Below are 18480 nucleotides of genomic sequence, written 5' to 3'. Positions count from 1 at the left end.
CACCACACCCAGTCTCAATTGCCATCTCAGCGGGCTCCAGGGTTGGGGCTGACACGGCAGGCCCAGGGATCGAACCCCGAGCTCCTGCACCTTCTTTTAGGCACTTTTAATCTGTTGAACTATTTGGCCGGCCCTTGTTTTCAAAAATAGAAACATATATTGATGTACACAAGTACGGTAACGATAGCTGAGCTGGGGCTATTGATTATGTTACTAAAATTTTTTTCTTAACAGAAAATTTGAAAGATAAAGAATAGTTGAAATAATTATACAGAAAATACTCACATGCTGCTAATAAGGCAGAATGTAACTTGTTGATTATTATTTTTTTTAGTATTGGGAATTGCACTTGGGTGCTATGTTACTGAACTACATCCCTATCCTTTTTTTTGTTTACTTAATTGGTACTGATAAACTTTTTTCTTCTGCTGTTTTCTGATGACCTTTAGGAAGCTAATCAGTCTCCTGACCATACCTGTCGGATAGAATAACTCTAGAATGTGAGTTTTTGCCTCATTGAGTGAAGAGGAATTGTCTTTAGTCCCATAAAAGGACATGGAACAGGACATAGAACAGTATATATGTAATAAAACTTTATTTTTTAAAATGTATTTGGTACAGGGTCTCACTGCAGCTCAGACTCATCGTGATTTTCCTGTTTTCAGCCTCTGCAGTGCTAGCGTTACAGGCCTGCAGCACTATGCCTGGTCTTGATGGCCAGCTCAGTGCGCCTGGGGCTGGGGCCGGTGAGGCATGTGGTGCCGGGGGTCAAACCCTGGTCCCTGCCCTTGCCTAAGCAGGCACTTAGTCCACTCAGTTTTCTTGTTGGCCCTCGTAATAAAATTTTTAAGATGTTTTTTATTATGACATTTAAAAGGACATTATAAAATAATTGGGATTTTACCCTTGTTTTTATGAATCAAATGTTTTAGCCTCAGTATAATTAAAATTGCAGTTCTTGGTTTTTACAGTGCTCATAAATGTTAAATTTTACTTTTTCATAGTAAGTTGAAAACTCAGTCACAGTATTTTATTGGACAAGTCAGGCGAGTAAATCTGATACATGCGGTTCTGATGGACTGCATTTGTGGGGTGCTAGAGGTGGAGTTAGCACTGCACTGAGCCCTGTCTGTAGCAGTCCGTAGTCAGTTGTGCAGTCTGCTTGAGCACCTTGCAGTTCAGTTATGGGAGAGCTCTGAGAATCACACCACACTTAAAAGTGTACAATCCTGTGGGGCTGCGTGCCTAGCTGTGCAGGCCAGTGGGTTGGGCTCACCTGATCTAAAGCCTGGCTGGGTAGCCTGTTTGCCTTTGGTAGCCCTTGGTGCCGCTCTGAAGACATACAGCCATTCAGCTGTTCACATCATTGTGCAGGACAATCCTTAGATTTAAAAAATTTTAATTTACTAACTGCTCCATTTTCTTCTAGTATTGACTTTTTTGGTACTGGGGATCAAACTTGGGCTCTTGTACTTGCCAGGAAAGTTCTTATGCCACTGAGCTATTTCCCCAAGCTCATTTATTTATTTTTCCTCACTATACTAAGACTTTTCATATTTATTATTTATTTTATATCTGCATTTTAATTATTTTACATAAGAGTCTGTGGCTCAGGCTAGCCTTGAACTCATTAAGTAGCCCAGGTTGGGCTACAAGTTCATAGTGATCCTCCTGCCTCTGCTGGAATTATTCAAACCTTATCTATTTCCCTATCATTAAGATTTGCTTTATTTTATTTTTCATTAATTTTATTGAGAAACAAATAGTTGGGGCCGGGGAGATGGCTCAGTGGAATAAGCGCTTCCCTGGCAAGCACAAGGGCTGAGTTCAATCCCCGGTTCTGAAAAAAAAAAAAAAGAGAAACAAATAGCAATGAGACAGTTTTAAAACAGGTTAATAGGACAGTTACAATAATTAATATATTGCATATTGTCTTTGTAGTAGTTATTCATAGTACAAGATCCAGACATGATATCCTGTCCAAACACTATTAGTACAAATCTTTCTTCTCATTGAATCAAGAGAAAGTAGCTATATATCTATCCTATTTTGTATATACAGATACAAAATGGTCCTTCATTTATATCCCCTTTTTTTGTTAATTTTGTCAAAGATGGGTATTCCCTTGCCATTTAAATATTGTAGGTGTGTGAATTCAGCAAAATAATCCAATATAGTCCAGTAGCCCATAATAGTAGTGGGTTATCTGTAGGACTGACAATGTCAGAAGTTGTTGACTTGAGCCTTTTACAGCTCAGCATATTAATATAGCTTTACTTTTTATACCTTGTTTTTATACTTTTCTGCTGCATGGTTAAGACCAAGATAAAGCAAGACCTATACAACAAGAAATGTAACTTTTATATCTGCCAAGATCAGTCAAATCCCCTCAGGATTTATCCTGAAATCCTGTACTGCAGTGTGTAGATCCTTTGTCAGTGTCAGCCATGTGGATGAGTCACGGCCATTGCTCGGCCAATGTGCTCTCTGTGAAAGCCTGAGAGAATGTTTTCTTTCCATGTGACTCTCGTTAGGCACACTATGATGTTGATCACCTTCCTCTGTTGCCCCACAATCTCCTTGATCAGAAAATTTGGGGCGTCAGCCAAATAACTCAGTGGATGAAAGCCCTTGCAAGTAGGCATAGGGACCAGAAGTTCGATCCCTGGGCCTGCCATGCTGGCCCTACCCCCGGGGCGCGCTGAGATGGCAATTGAGACTGGGCGTGGTGGCGTATGCCTATAATCCCAGCTCTTGGGAGGCTGTAAACAGGCAGATCACTACGAGTTGGATCTAGTAGTGAGACCCTGAACATGCTGTAGACCCTTCCCTAAAATTAAAAAAAAAAAAAAGAAGAAAATTTGGGACATCACTGAATTATAGGATGGTACAGTACAGGTTCTCTTATGTCCTGAGTCCTCAATGACCTTGAATGGCTAGGTCAAAATGTTGGTGGTCTTTGTAGCCCTTCTTTATCTCTAATTTTGGGTCTGCAAACTTAAGTTGTTAACCCTCCAGAAGAGAAGCTTATTATTACCCTACAACATATGCATTTGGGCTTAACCTCACTATGTCTGAATATCAGACATCATACACATAACATGGAACGGGTATTTTCCATCAAGTATTGATATGTTAAACTTTAAATCCCTACAGAATGTGAAGAAAAAAAATAGGAATAAACAATTGCATATTTTTACACAGAAATTTAGAAATCTAACCATAATGCAGCATTGTAGCAGGACAGTCCTATATTTTTTTCTTGTTTCTTGTTTTCATTTATTACCCTTTTTTTTTTAAACATTTACTCGAGAGATAGTACAGCAGTAGTTGATATGACATGAGAAGTAGTACATACTTAGAAGACCAGAATGACAGGCATTCCAAGCATGGCCTTAGTATTACAATTTGCTATCTTCAGTGCAGTTGCTTAGTTCCCAGGTATCAGCATATATAGTTAGGGTGAGAATCCAATCAATTAACTGCTAGTTTCAAAACTTGCTGAAGATTCTCAGGATCATTGCCTTAATCATCTTGTACATATAGATGTATGGCTTTGCCCCTGTCATGTTTCCTAACTTTTCTCCTTGCCCTCTCTTCGTTTTTTTTAATCCTCAAGTTCTCGCTTTCCTTTTAATTGTGTTATACCTTTCTATTTTTATTTCTTCTTTTGACTTCTCATACTAGGGAGACTCTATGATATTTATACATGTGTGTCTGGTTCATTTCACTTATGAGTATATCTTCAAGTGTCATCCACTTCAATATAAAGCTTCAAGTTTATCATTCTTTATAGCTGAGTAATACTCCATTGTTTAAAAATACCACACCTTTTTCATCCATTCCTCAGGTGATGGGCATTTTGGTTGTTTCCAAGATTTGGCTATCACAAATTGTGCTACTATAAACACAGGTACACATATATCACTATGATATGTTTTCAGTTCCTCTGGGAAAATTCCTACTAGAGGGATCGCTGCAAACCTCATATATTTAGGTGAAGATTGGAGAATAGATCCTTAGGATACATACATTTTTTAATATTTTTATGTTTGATTTTTAAATGTTGCTTGAGCTGTCACTTGACTGATAGGTAATGGTCACTGGAAAGTGAATTTTATATGGCACTAGTTCTAGGTGAAATAGTTTTTTCTTACACTCAGATCAGTCAATCCATGTTCCTTTTGCTCCTCCCTTAATGGAGCCTCTTGCACTTGTGCTTTTCCTGGTGCTCTTGCATCACATCCGCCTTTCCACTTTTTCCTAGGATGGTAAGCCACACACCCAATACCTACAAATCTTTCCTCCTCTTTTAAAATGTTAATATTTAAAAATTCAAAGACGAGGCGTTGGTATCATGTGTCACCATTCCCTGTCCACCATCGTTTCTGTGTGGCCAGTGAGTTGCAGTTTTGTTGGTAGCTTTGCTTTGTCCTTGCTGCCTTCAGATTATTATTAAACACATAATTTAGTCTGCAGTGGTCATTTTATTGCTGTGGAAATATTTACCACTAATCTTTTTTTTTTTACAGTGAAAAATAGGTTTATTGGAATGTTTTTAGTTATAATCAAAGGCAGAAACATTTAGCTTTTGTCACACCCATAAACATGTGGAAGCTGCTTACAAAGCAATCATATTACAAAAAGAACGACATCCTTGCAGCACGGTGGAATGGTTCTGGATCTTCATTAGCATAATGATTTGGTTCTCTCCATATGCTTTTGGACTCCTAGCCTGACCCCCACTTGATGCAATGATGCAAGAACTTACGCCACTAAAAATATTAGTATGAAACATTGTCATTCAGTGTTTGACTGTACACACAAATAATGAACTGGCAAGCATCTAGTTTCAAATTAGATCCTTGGAATACAGCAAAATAGTTATCTTTGCTTTATACAATTATTCAAAGTACATTTTATCGGAAGGGAAGAAAATAATTGGACTTTCTCAATGCTCCAGTTTGAAGTGATACTTGCCTCTTAGTTTCTTGAAAAAGAAGTTTTGAAAGTTATATACATAGGTTTCATTTAAATTATGCAGCCGTCTATTATTAATAATAACGTCTCAGATCTTGTTTAATGAGGAGCTCCACCATCAGATCAAGTACGGTATTTCATAACTATAAGAATGATGACCACTAGCAAAAGGACAGCAGCAACCAAAGCCATGATGGCTCTTATTTTGCATCTGTGCCACCACACTTGCCTTCGTAGCTGTTTGGATCTGTTGCTAAAAGCAGCTGCATTATCCGATAAGCTTTCTGACTTGTCCTGTAGTTCGCCTAGTCTCTCCCCTCTTTCAATTACTTTTGTGATATTTTCTTGCATGACATCAATAACTTCATCCACTTGATTCTGAAAATGCTTGATTTTATCATTTCTAGGTCCAAATCTTGGTCCAGATGGTCCCCTTAGAAAAAAGTCCTCTTCTTCATCTGAATCATCTTCCAAAAGATTTCTCCTTTCACTTTTCACAGAACCAGTGACATCATCATCATTTAGGTGGCGCTTAAATTTGGGAGGCATATTTTTTATTTTTGGAGTACTTTTTTATTTTCCAGTAGAGTATTCACCACCTGAGGCTCCGGGGAGCTCCCGGCAGCTCTCTCGGGCAATGTGCGGCTGGTGGGCGGCCGGGGGTAGAAGCGGGGACCGAGGAAGACAGAAGAGTGGGAGACTGCGGGCGCGCACCCAGCGACGGCTGCTGCGCCGGAGCTGCGCCCCCGCTCATCCACCACTAATCTTTGCATAGGCACATACACCACATGGTTGTAAAGTTAGACATGGACTAGGGTGTGTGTTTTGATGTGCAGCTGTGATTCTATTTTCTCGTGTATAGACTCAGACACTTGAGCTTTGATTGACCAGAGCTGGCTGTGCAATGCCAGGATGATTGTGAGAATCACCATGACTGACTAAACTGCTATTCTCTGCTTACGTATATGGACCCCCAATGTATACACACATCAGAGAAGAAAAACATAAATATTTAAATGCTAAATTTATTGAGACATTGTGATATTCATACAAGTTACCTTTGGCTTTTACAATTACAAGAGGTGTTCAAAGTGATGGCCATTAGCATCCAGAGATTTATTAGTACCACGAACTTCTGCTCTGGTAACCTTGGCCCTTGAGACTGCTGCACATGCATTTTCTGTATCTTCTCTAAGGCTGATAGTGTGGTAGGTTTTCTGTGACGTATGGCATGCTCTAGGGTCACCATTATGAGGGCAACACTGTCTGTTGAAAAGACATCAGACTTTTTCTTTTCCAGAAGTGTATACATTTTTTTTTCAGAATCTGTGCATTTGGTCTTTCCATGTTCTGTGCCCATGCCTCTCACAGTTAAGTGAGTGGGCAGGGATTGTGAGGATAAAGGGCGGCGTCTGCTTACCTACACCATCCTATTGTTGGACTGTTTTGTCTTGTTTCAATAGTGAGACCTGTGAATATAGCTTGTGCTGTCTATTCTACACTGACCTCTAGCATTAATGGATTGCAACATTAACGGCTAATAAAGTAGAATGGTGCACTCCCACAACTAAAATATACACTGCGATAAAGGAATGCTTTTACCCCTGCTGAGCTCAGAGCCTGCCTGTTCAGGCACTCCAAATAAACACTGCTCACAGTATATCTACCTCATCCCAGTTCTGTAAACTGAGTGATGCTGGGGAGAACACTGAGTTAAGAATACAAAGTATTTTTTAAAATTTATTTATTTATATTTTTGTATGTGGTACAGGGTCTCACTACATAGCTTGGACTTGTAGTGAATGTCCTGTTTCCACCCTCCCAGTGCTGGGATGACGGGGTACACCACACAGCCGGTCTACAAAATATTAATTATAGGTGAATGTTTAACTATTTTTTTCAACATTTTACTCCTTAGTGGGGCAGAATTCAGGCAGCCATCTGAAGTCCTTTTTAGCTATTTTGATTTAGTTCTGAGGTGCCCTCATTTTATTATTGAAGCCTCATTTGGGACAAGAGTATTTTAAATCTAGAGCATTAGAATATCTTTTTTTAAAAAAGGACAAGTGGGGTAAATAGAGAAACAGCAAATGTGAAACTAGGGTGTTTTCATTTTTCAGTATTAGAGCTTGAAATTTCGTGTCTTTCGCTGGTGTGAAAGTTAGGTATTAGGAAAAATAAGGAAGTGGGAACCTGGCCAGGAGTGGTTACCCCTCCTAATGAAGTGATTTGCCCTCCAAGCCCCCAACTAATGGTTATTTGGCTATCTTCACTGTAGCCAGGGACAGGAAGAGCAGCATGCTGCTGTGACATGATAAAGCCACTGAGGTTTGAAGTGTGACTGGAAGGCTGGAGGGTGTGACCGGCTGTGTGCAATCTCTAGCTAACCATGCCACTAGAAAAGAACTGGTAGAATGTGTGGTTTCTCAAGGCTGCGGAAAATAAATGAAAACTATGTATTCATGTTCATGTGTATGTGCATGTATGTGTTTTGCACAAAAATGAATTTGGAAAACAAAGCTGAAGAACATTCAGAACACTTCAATTTTGTATCTTTCTGTTTTATTAACTGCTTGTGATAAAGTTTTGGCCTTCTGATGTGTGCTGCTTTAATCAGAGGCAAGTTAGGAGTTTTAATCAATCTCATCTGAAGTTAGTTATCTTCTAATACTGTTTTCCCACTGACAAAGAGAAGTTTGCCTTTTCCAGAAATGCAGAGATTAGTAATAAAAAGAAGTCAGAGCTTAGAGGTAGCGGCTGCATGATTTGGTGTTCCAACTAATATCATTCTGCCTCTTTCTAAAACTATGAAAACTCAGATTTTTATTTTAGTTGGTACAGGGTTTCACTACACAGCTCGGTCTCATAGTGATCTCCCTGTCTCAACCTCCCCAGTGTGATGCACACCTGGTCTTTGTGGCTGGCATGGTGTGCCCGGGGTTCTGGGGCCAGCACGATATGTGGTGCCGGGGATCGAACCCAGGTTCTTGCACTTGCCAGGCAGACGCTTGGTCTGCCAAGCTCTCCTCAGCCCAAAAAATCAGATTTTAAAAATTTATTTATTTAGGTACTGAGAATCAAACTCAGGACATTGTACTTGGCAGGCAGCACTTGTGCTGCTGAGCTATCTCTCTGGCCCTAAAAACTCAGATATTTAAATCCATTTTTCTTACATGAATGTAAAATGATTTTGCATTTAAGTTTTCTATTTTATTTAAATTCCCTCACATCTTTAGAGAAAATTACTGATACGCTAGTCTCTGATCAAATTAGGTATTTGTCTCTTACTCTGTTTTCCCCATGAATGTTCCATCTCCCTTAATCATAATGGTGCCATCTTTTCATGATTCTGAATCTAGATTTTTTTTCCTCAGGAGATGTGAGTAGTGTGTTGACTGAATTTTACTCACTTCATCCTCCTTGTTCATCAAGTCTATCGGTGGGCATCCCACCTCTGAGGTATATGATGAACTTTATGTTATGTTAGAGCTGACAAACAACATGTAAAACGTTTAAAAAAGAAGCATGCTCTGCACTTGTTTAGCCCATGCCCCATGGGTTATCCATCCTCTCACTGGCTAGAGGATTGTAAATAAAAACAGGAGAGCCTCAACATTACCACTGTTACCAGGGGGCAAGGAAAAGAAAAATCCCCAGATTTATGGCATGAAAGATTTTTTCTAAGCAGCGGTGGTATCCTGCCATCTGTTTCCCAGCTCCTAAATTGTATTAATGTATCATCCCCTGTTTCAACGCCTGCACTCCAAAATATGGTGGAAGAGAAAAATGTAGCTCTGTATGCCTTAGTTCAGTTGTGTTGCTGTAACAGAACATCTGAGACTGATTATTTATTAGAGTTTTATACTGTAGAGCTCATGACTTTGGAGGCTGGCATGTTCAGGATCTGAGAGTCACTGCCAATGAGAGCCTTGTTTTGCTTTAACTCATGGCAGAAAGTGGAGGGACGACTAGACGTGTGTGTGAGGGACAGAACATAGTGCACTGTCCTGTGAGGTGGAGAATTCCCTCAGGAGAAAAGCATTAATTCATTCATGAGGCCTCATTCCCTGTGACTCAAACACCTCACATTTGGGCTCACATGCTGATGTGGCTAGTTTGGGTTCCAAATTTCAACACAAATTTTGATGAGACAAATCATTTTCAAGCCATAGTAGTTGCATTGGGATTTCTGGGCTGCAATCCTATGCTTCTACTTTGTAGAAATTTAGGAAAGGAAAATAAAAAAAAAATTAAAATATTTGTAAGGAGTCCTACCTGTAGTCCTATCTGTACTGTTAATTGCATTCAATTCCCTTGTGACAGTGAAATGGGTGATACCCTTGTTGAACATGGGAAGAACTGAGGTTGGAGATTCAGAAGGATTTGTTCAAATTTTTATGACTAGGAAGGAATTGCATCTTGGACTTCAAATAATAATTTTTATATTCAGTGAGGACTTACTGTATATGCCAGGTCATAGTTAAGCCCATTACTTGGCAAATCCACATAGTGGCCTTGGGGGGCCAATGGTTCTATCCTTTACTGAGGTGAATCCAGGGCTTAGGGAATTAGGAGACCTGCCTGAAACCACGCAAGGGACCTACTGATATTTCAACCATGTCTTCAGATTTCACAATTCATACTTTGCAGCAAAAACTTTCTTGAAAACCAAATCCCTCTCAATCCAAGGCTGTGTGTATTCAACCAAATCTTACTTTGTTTTGTTTTTTTTTTAAGTAAATTGGGCTCAAACTCAGCCTTGTGTATTCATTCTAGGCAAAGTGTCCTAACACTGAGCTACATTCCCAGCAGTCACGCCTGATTTTAAACTTGGTTAAAGTAACACTAATGTGTCCTTAGACAAATCAGTTACTTCTTAAAGTTGTTTTTGCAGAGAACCAAGTGGCTGTGTAACTTAGACTGTGGAATATATAACCCATGACCATCTTTCCTTTCTTGTCAGCATAGCTTTTAAATCACACAGTTTCCTCTTTTCACTTTTCTCAAGAGGAGGGGGAGAGAATTTGAGCTGGAACACCATTCAAAGGTAATTCATTTCCGCCTTTTGTCTTACAGCCTCTAAGAGATCTTGGACAGCAAAGGCCAATAGATTCCTTATGTGAGGGTCACAGTCTTTTACCGGTATCACTGCGTAGCTCAGATACAGGTAAGACCTGTTTTATTTCCCCAGATTCTTGTAGTACCTTATTTTGCGTATTCTGGAGGTATATAGTGTTTCATTTTGAATGGCATGAGAATGAGGTCGATAGGAAAGCATATTTTTACTGATCGCAATAGAACTATGTTGGCTATGAAAGATACAAACATTTTAATTCACATTTATGGAAAATATGATCTTTTTGTGTTGTCAAAATGAAGGATGGAGGAAGAAATTATTTTTTACTTGAGTCTAATAATTTACATGTTATCCATCTTGAAGGGTTCTATGAAAGAAAAGACCTCTTTTTCTTAGGAAATTAGGGAAATGTGAATAACTAAGTGTAAGCATTTCTAGTGTCATGTGTCACTAACTTCACAAAAGTGTAAATAAAAGACCATTCTGTTGTGAAAAAAAATATGTATACATAAGAGAGTTAGGATAGCTTTACAGCAACTTTCTCTTAGTTCACTGAGAATCAAAGTTTTTCCAAATCCTGTTTAGACAAGATATTATGTTTGCATCTTCTCCTCTGAATACTACGAAGACAACAATATGCAATGTATTAATTATTGTAACTGTCCTCCTAACCTGATTTGAAACTGTTTCATTGCTATTTTATCTTTTTTCTCATTAAAATGAATAAAAAATTAAAATAATTAGAAAATAATAAAATTGTATGTGCAGTTTGCTTTTCAGTTTCTGTCTGTTGGATATTATCTTTTCATTCTGATTAATGTTTAAAAAATAAAATTTAAGTATTTACAATTCAATATTTATTACTATATTGATATCTATTACAGATTGTATCCTTTATGGACAATAAGTAGGTGCCTATTGACAAATTCATTTTCACACAGATTCCTCTGGCAACAATGTACTAGAAGATTATAAAATTTTCCTGTACATGGAATCATTAGGGATTAAAAATATAGGTATTTAGGATCCAATGCAAGAGATTTTTATTTCCCAATTTTGTACAGAGTAATGAATCTGAAGTATTAACCCTCAGACATTTCTTTCACAGTGAGTGTTGAGAGTGCACTTTGGCCAATACAGGTGGAGTTATGCTCAGTTGTTAAGAATATAAGAATATTTTTTATATTTCATGCATGTCAAAATGTATCTGTTTCTAAAAATTGAAAATACTTTTTCTTTAAAAAAAAGTGCTTCGAACTGTTGTTATTTGAATTGATAGTGTTTAGTGATTTGATTTGGCACCATTTTGCCTAACATTTTAAAACAAATGTTGAACATTTTGAGCAAAATTGGTTGGGTCAATAGGACAATAATCTGTTAGTAGAATTTTTTTTTTCATATTTTCTAATAACCATGGTAGTGACCAATAGCAGTATAATGATTTGAACAGAATGTTGAAAGGTATTTCATTTCTCATACAAATTGGCCTCAGTTTACGTGCGTTAGGCACTGAAGGTGTGAATAAACATGCATCCACCGACACATGTATGTATTCCACATCAAGTCCCACGATGTTCCTGACTTGATGACATTTTGAATTAAATTTTTTTCTACAGTAATTGTCTCATGGCAAAGTTTTAATGCAAAGCATGTTTCTCTTTGTAGTCTAAAGATGAGCAACGAGGAGGTAACTTATACAACTGTGAGATTTCTTCAGTCTTCCTCAGAAGCACAGAATAGACTAAGACCTGACACAACTGACAGGCCTAGAAAAGCTGATGACAAAGGTATATGTTGTAAGCCTCTAACCTGACCTGTCTTATGACTTGCCAAGGCTTTATATTTGGTGAAAAAGTCTTATCTTTCCTCTCTCATTGTCAGCTGCTAGTGCAAAATCATAGTGGGGCAGAGTAGCAGAATAGCAGTCTTCTGTGACAATGAGGGGTGAATACTTTCTTTTAATTTGAGAAAATGGGAGGTCATTTTTATTCAAATATGGTCAAGGAGAATTTGTGAGTCCTTTAAAAATAAAATCTGAGGAAATACTGCATTTGCTAGAGAAATAAAGTCTTAAAGAAATGTATATATATATATATATATATATATATATAACAGTATTTACATTCAGATAAAAATATTTCAGATGTCTTAAAGATTTACCAGATCTTAATTGTAATGAAATAGCAAAACAAATTTAAATCAGAAAAGAAATTCTAATTTTTCTATCTCTTTTTATTTCTATTCTCCCATCAAATACTGTCATAATTAGACTAAATTGTAAACTATTTCTTTGATTTAGAGTTAGGCAGAGATACAACTTTCAGATAACAAGGGTCTCACAAGCACAAGGATAAGTAAAACATTGTCTAGAGACAAGTAGGACTGATGACAAAGTAAATGATGTGGATTTCTAGAGATTCCTTTAAGGATGAACTCCTCTCACATTTCCAGCTTCAGAATATCCATGCTTGACTACCAGTTTCTCAAGAATACTGGTGCAGTTTTCCTTTCTCTTTATGGTTGGTTTTGTGATCACATGGAGGGGCGCACATGCCAGTGTGGATACTCTAATTTGTGTGTGTCTATTGCCTTTGGTGCTGTTGAAATCATATAGAAATGGCCCGAGAGGGAGGATTTTGACAATGGTTGTATGTTCTCCAGAAATCTAAAACTTTAAAGCTATAATTCCTAGATTATAAATTTAAATCAATTTGTCTGACATCATTTTATGAAATATCTCCTTGTTTCCATGGTGTCCCTGGTTAGAGTTAGGAGTAGGCCAGGCTCTTTCCCTGATCATTATTTTCTTCCATTTTTATCTAAAGGATTTTCAGTCCCCTGGCATCTCATTGCGGCCATTCTTGGGATCATTTGCTTGCTTCTCTTGATGGCAGTTTTGGGGTTGGTGACAAAGGGTGAGTAGCTGAATACATCTTCCTACCTCTAACAGCATTAGATGTGAATAGTGCAGATATTAGCCAGGTTCCATCCATTATTTCTGGTCTGTCATCAGGGAAATTCCCAGATGTCTCTGGGCTTTATTAGTTTTTCCCCAGGATAAATCACAGTGTCATTTAAAATTTTTATTCATCTATTCCATTGAGTCTGAGGCTGTGGTGATCTGTTTTGTTTTATCTTATCCATGCCGTGTTCCATCTGACAGAGAACTTAGTGATACTCTGCCATCTGAGTTTAGGTCATTATGAACCTGAGGTGAACGTTCATGGAAAAACAGCTGTTCACAAGAAGTGATGGCTTTTTCTTGATTATCTCCCAAGTGTATAAAGAAGAAATGGTTTAGAATGAATCTGTACATGAATGCAAAGTGATATTTATTTATTTATTTCAGGGTCTCACTACACAGCTCAGACTCATAGTGATCCTCGTGTCTCAGCCTCCCCAATGCTGGGATTACACTGCCTGTGCCACCACACGCAGTTTTAGTGGCCTGCTCAGTGTGGGGCCAGCAAGGCACATGGTGCTGGGGCTCAAACCTGGGTCTTTGCATGCCAGGCAGGCACTTTGAGTACCGAGCTATCTCCTCAGCCCTGATTTTGTATTTAAGTTTTTTCTTTTATTTAAATTCCCTCACCTCTTTAGAGAAAATCACTGGTATGCTAGCTTCTGATCAAATTAGATATCTGGCTCTTACTCTCTTCTCTCCTGTGGATGCTCCATCTGTTTTAATCATAATTATTCCATCTTTTCATGATTCTGAGTCTAGATTATTTTCCTCATAAGATGTGATTGGTGTGTTGACTGATTTTTACTTTGTTCTTTTTGCAAATGATACGCTGTTAAAATGAACTAAGAGGTAAGGTATTATAATTTTACTCAGATGTTTTATTTATTTATTTTGCATTTAAGTTGCTAACACTGAGAAATTTGATGTTTCCATTTCTTTCGTCAGTTTACAGAGGTGTTACTTTCTAAATGTCAAATTACTAATTAAAGTAACAATGCAAGTTGGTTGTCAAGCTGAGACTTTCTATTTCGTTTTACATTTCAGTATTTACTCATTATGAGTATTTTTTTTTTGTTTGTTTTTTTGGTGGAACCGGGGATTGAACTCAGGCCCTTACATTTATGAGTATTTTTGTATCATTTATGTTATTAACTTTAGTTTTTCAGGACAAAAATGAAAAGGAGAAACTTCTAGAAGACCTCAGGCAAGCGCATCTTGCACAAAATGACAGTGCTTTAAAGGAACTGCTGACAAATACAACTTTAGAGTATGATATTCTTAAAAATAAAATGAATCAGACAATAAACAGATGTCATGAGAAAGAGAAAACCTTTGCAAAACCTTTGCAAATTACAGGTATGGTAGAAATGCTTAGTAAAAACCTGCATTATTTCTTCTAGGACAGAAGCTTTGAACTCTAACAAGCAGGCTCAGACTACTGGTTCATCTATGGGTTTAGTGCTAAGCTTTTAATTTGTTCCTTATGGATATGATCTGAATATCTGAATCTGATTATTTCAAGTGTGGGGACTGGGGCTTCAAAGCCATGTTGGGAGAAGTAAAGCCCTACAATTCCCTAACCTCAGTGGCCACTCTTGCATCCGTCCTGCTCCCAGAGGGTGAAATAGTTTGCAACTTCCCCTGAAAATTTTGGATCTTTCTATTCCTGTGAGAAAAATTAAAGAGTTCTATCTTATTGGCAGGAAATATGGAGCCTATCATTACAAATATATGTAATGATATATTTAATGATATATACATACAGGGGCCAGAGCTTCTATGTTAATAAAACAAATTACATGTGTGTGTATATGTGTGTGTGTGTGTGTGTGTGTGTGTGCGTGTGTGCATCTGTGTTTTCATTCTGCTTTGGGTTTAGATATTTGGTCTACTTGTAAATATATAGGTAGCCATAGATACAGATATATAGCTAGATAAATAGATATATAGATATAGATAGAGATATGTCTCCCTGCAGAACGTCTGCAAGAGTACTTGCAGTGTTAATGTTCCTGTGTCTCTATGTGATAATAACATTAAAAACAGCTGAGAGATAACATATTAAATTTTGCACAGTAAACTTTTGTTTTCCATCATGACCTGGTGACCTTGGATTGATCTCATTAATCAATGGCTACCAAATTATGTTTTGAAGATATAGTTTTCCAAAGAAATTTTGCATGTTTAATCTCACTTTCTTATGATGATAGAAATTTATGATCTTCATTATCAAAGAATCAATAATATTTAAAAATTTGGTGCACTGTAAAATAAATGGAAGGAAAAGAAAAAAATTTCAAAAATTCTTCATATACTTAGACAGAATTTCAGAATATATTTTAAAAAACTTAATAAATACTTAATACAACTTTACTGAGCTATTATTTCAGCTATAAAATACACATATTTAATGTATTCAGTCTGGTGAATTTGGACAAATGTATATACCTATGTAACATCATGAAAATTAGGGTAACAGACTTATCTGTCACCTTTAAAGATTTTCTCATGTACAGTGAGAACATTTAACATGAATGAATCCTCTTAAATTTTTAAGTGCACAGTACAGTATTGTAAACTGTAGGCACCATGGTCCACAGCAGATCTCTGGAACTGATTCATGTTGTGCTACTGAGAATTCACACACTGAACAACATTTCCTTATCTCCTCTCTCACCTACTTGGGGTACCATCATTTTAATCTCTATGAGTTTCACTACTTTAGATATTTCATTTAAGTGGAATCACAAGGATTAGATTTTTTTCTTGCTATGGCTGTCTTGTGTGACTGAGCACAATCTTGTCAGGTCTATTCATCTTGTCATATAGCAGAATTTACTTCCTTTTAGAGGTTGAATACTAGTCCTTATACATGAACAAACTTTATTTGGCCTTTCTTCTATCAAAAATCCTGAGGTTGTTTCCATACCTGCCTATATGAATAATGCTACACTGAACACAAGAGACTCTTTATGAACTTCATACTGTCATTGCTGGGAGCTATGGCATCTTTATTTACCTACAGAAGGCTGATAAATATATTACCCTGATTTGAAAAATGCTAGACAGCAAGAAACTTAATGGTTCTTATATGTTGTAGGCAAAGCTTGTAAAAAGCACTGGACCTGCTATGGAGTGAAATGTTACTATTTCATTATGGACAATAAAACCTGGGAAAAATGTAAGCAGACTTGTCAAAGTCACGGATTGTCCCTTTTGCAGATAGATGACAAAGATGAACAGGTAATGTAGACTCTTATGTTCACTTTTGTTCTCTTGGACATTGTCTCTCAGCCTGGGGCCTAAGATAAGAGACCTTCAGCTAAGCTTTGTGTTATGTCTGTTTTGTGGGCCAAAATTGTAAGTTAGGAGTCTCCCAGGGATGCCTGCCTGCTGAAAAGCACATGGTCCTGCCATTCAGTGAGTGCTCAATCCCTGTGATGTGATACAATGACTGTTTTTTCTTTTTTTTTTGGTGGAACCAGGGACTGAACTCGGGCTCTTGCACTTGCCAGGCAAGCGCTTGTTCTACTGAGCCATCTCCCCAGCACCCTACAATGACTGTTATTGCTAAGGACTCTTTGTAGCCAGCTCTCATTCTAAGGTATCTGCACTACAGTTCTCACAAAGAAGTATGCATTTCCCTGGATAAAACTGAGCCCTTTGGTAAACTGGAGCCAGTAGTTATTTATCCCTACAGAGTGGCAACCAAAAGCCAGGAGACTCTGTAATCTAGGAGTTATCACTAGGAGCCCAGGCACAAGACTGCCTAGGGATAACACCCATCTTTATTGTACGCTAGCTGGACGACCTTAGGTGAATTAGTGAGCCTCTCTGGGTCTGTCTGAAAACAATATGGATGATAATGATGATTATAAATGTTTCAAAAATGTTGCCAATTAGTCCCATGGTGATTTTCATTGAAAAAAATATAATAAAAGACGATGTTTATTTGATCCATATTCTAATATATAGAGGTATATATCTTCAAAGATAATTATAAAAAGTGAAAGTACACTGTCATTGTTACAGTGGTGAAAATTTCATTTTCACTGTCATGAAGGAAAATCATCCACATACCCAACATGTGTTTTCATTGAGAAATTAAGAGGTTAGCCTGAAACTGCTATTTTTTGTAGATAAGAAAACCTTTTATTTTTCTGAAACATCTGTTTATCATTTGTATGTAAACTTGATACAAGTTTAAAATTGTAAAAGAATTCATATCAAATCATGAAATAATTTTTGTTTGATAAAGTAAAATATAAAGATAAGCCTTTAATTTAAACCATATTTTCTCATTTAATCAGACATTATGTGCTATGTCACTATGAAGTACTGCATTTCATTTTATTTTTGGTACTACATTTTAAATGTGGTAAATACTTTTAAATACCTCCCCCTCTCCCTAACTACTAACCTACAGAAATGCTTTGTCTTAGGAAAACCTTTAATTCACATTTTCACCTATCCATTTTATTTTAGCAGATTTTTTGAAGATGACTTCTCTCACCTAAGATTTTGTGATGATCATTTTTCTGTATCCCTCAGTACACTGGACCATAAATTTGCTTAGTGACATAAAGTGTCCGGAATTACTTAACAAATCTCCAATTGTACAATAGTTAGATTTTACAGTTTTCTGAACATTTAATAATTTATGACCCATTTTAAAATCAATAAATATTGTACTCATGGAAAATTACTTCGGAAATGCGAATACAGGATCGGAGGGGAGCGAGGGTTGGGAGAGGAGCAGCGCTCTGGCCGCGGGAGCAGCTGGCCCCTCCGCCTGGCTTCTTCCTGTTCACCGCACCGCACAGGTGAGCGTTTGCTCCGTGATCTATTTCGCTTCATTTACAGGACTTCCTCCGACCCCTGCTTCATCCGTATCAGTACTGGATTGGGCTGACTTTCGATACACGGGAAGGGAGATGGAAATGGACGGGGAGCAGCTCGTCTCCTGGAGTGTGAGTTTCCGGAGCGCGCTCAGGGTCGGACATCAGCGGGGGCGCCGGGAGGGCTGGGTTTGCAGAGCATCTCTTCTGCTTCTCATACTAGTCCTGTTTTCAAGTGGAGGACATTAGAACAGGAACAGATAGCGAAGGTGTTTGAGAAAGTGTAGTTCAAAAGGAAGAGGAGTGTCCTACAGGTATTAGTCATTACAAAAGCATAATGCTAGGAGCACAGAATAAAGCAAATATACATTTTAAGGTGATAGGGAGTGATTGGCTGCCTTGATTTATGCTGTGCTTTGTATAACTAACATATATGTATATGTTTATACATTGCTTACAATATAGAAGGACATGTATACATATATAAGGAAAACATGTACAACACTTTCCATTTTGAAACAGTGTTATATAAACCATTAGATTTACACTTAATTCTAATCTGCTATAAAACTCTTGAGAAGGAGTTTTTTTTTTTTTTTTTTTTTTTTTTTTTTTTTGCT

General features: G+C 37.5%; 1 protein-coding gene and 1 pseudogene across 2 annotated transcripts in view; one reads left to right on the top strand and one right to left on the bottom strand.

Moving 5' to 3' along the window:
- Positions 1-5103: 5103 nt before the first annotated feature.
- LOC101575519 lies at positions 5104-5655 on the bottom strand (annotated as a pseudogene). Its single transcript, XR_002820266.1, has one exon. The product of XR_002820266.1 is annotated as a vesicle-associated membrane protein 4 pseudogene (transcript).
- A 6074-nt stretch (positions 5656-11729) lies between these two features.
- LOC101577241 (T-cell surface glycoprotein YE1/48-like) overlaps positions 11730-18480 on the top strand; it is a gene marked incomplete at its 3' end in the record, with an annotated part of 14490 nt that continues 7739 nt past the window's right edge. The window contains exons 1-5 of the mRNA XM_023710598.1: positions 11730-11844; positions 12883-12972; positions 14181-14378; positions 16123-16265; positions 17886-17992. Of these exons, the coding sequence (XP_023566366.1) occupies positions 11730-11844; positions 12883-12972; positions 14181-14378; positions 16123-16265; positions 17886-17992 (653 nt within the window). The remainder of the gene's footprint in view (positions 11845-12882; positions 12973-14180; positions 14379-16122; positions 16266-17885; positions 17993-18480) is intronic.

Source organism: Octodon degus, unplaced genomic scaffold (genome assembly GCF_000260255.1).
Source record: "Octodon degus isolate 3935 unplaced genomic scaffold, OctDeg1.0 scaffold00018, whole genome shotgun sequence".
Lineage (NCBI taxonomy): Eukaryota > Metazoa > Chordata > Mammalia > Rodentia > Octodontidae > Octodon > Octodon degus.
This window is presented reverse-complemented; position numbering and strand designations above follow the sequence as displayed.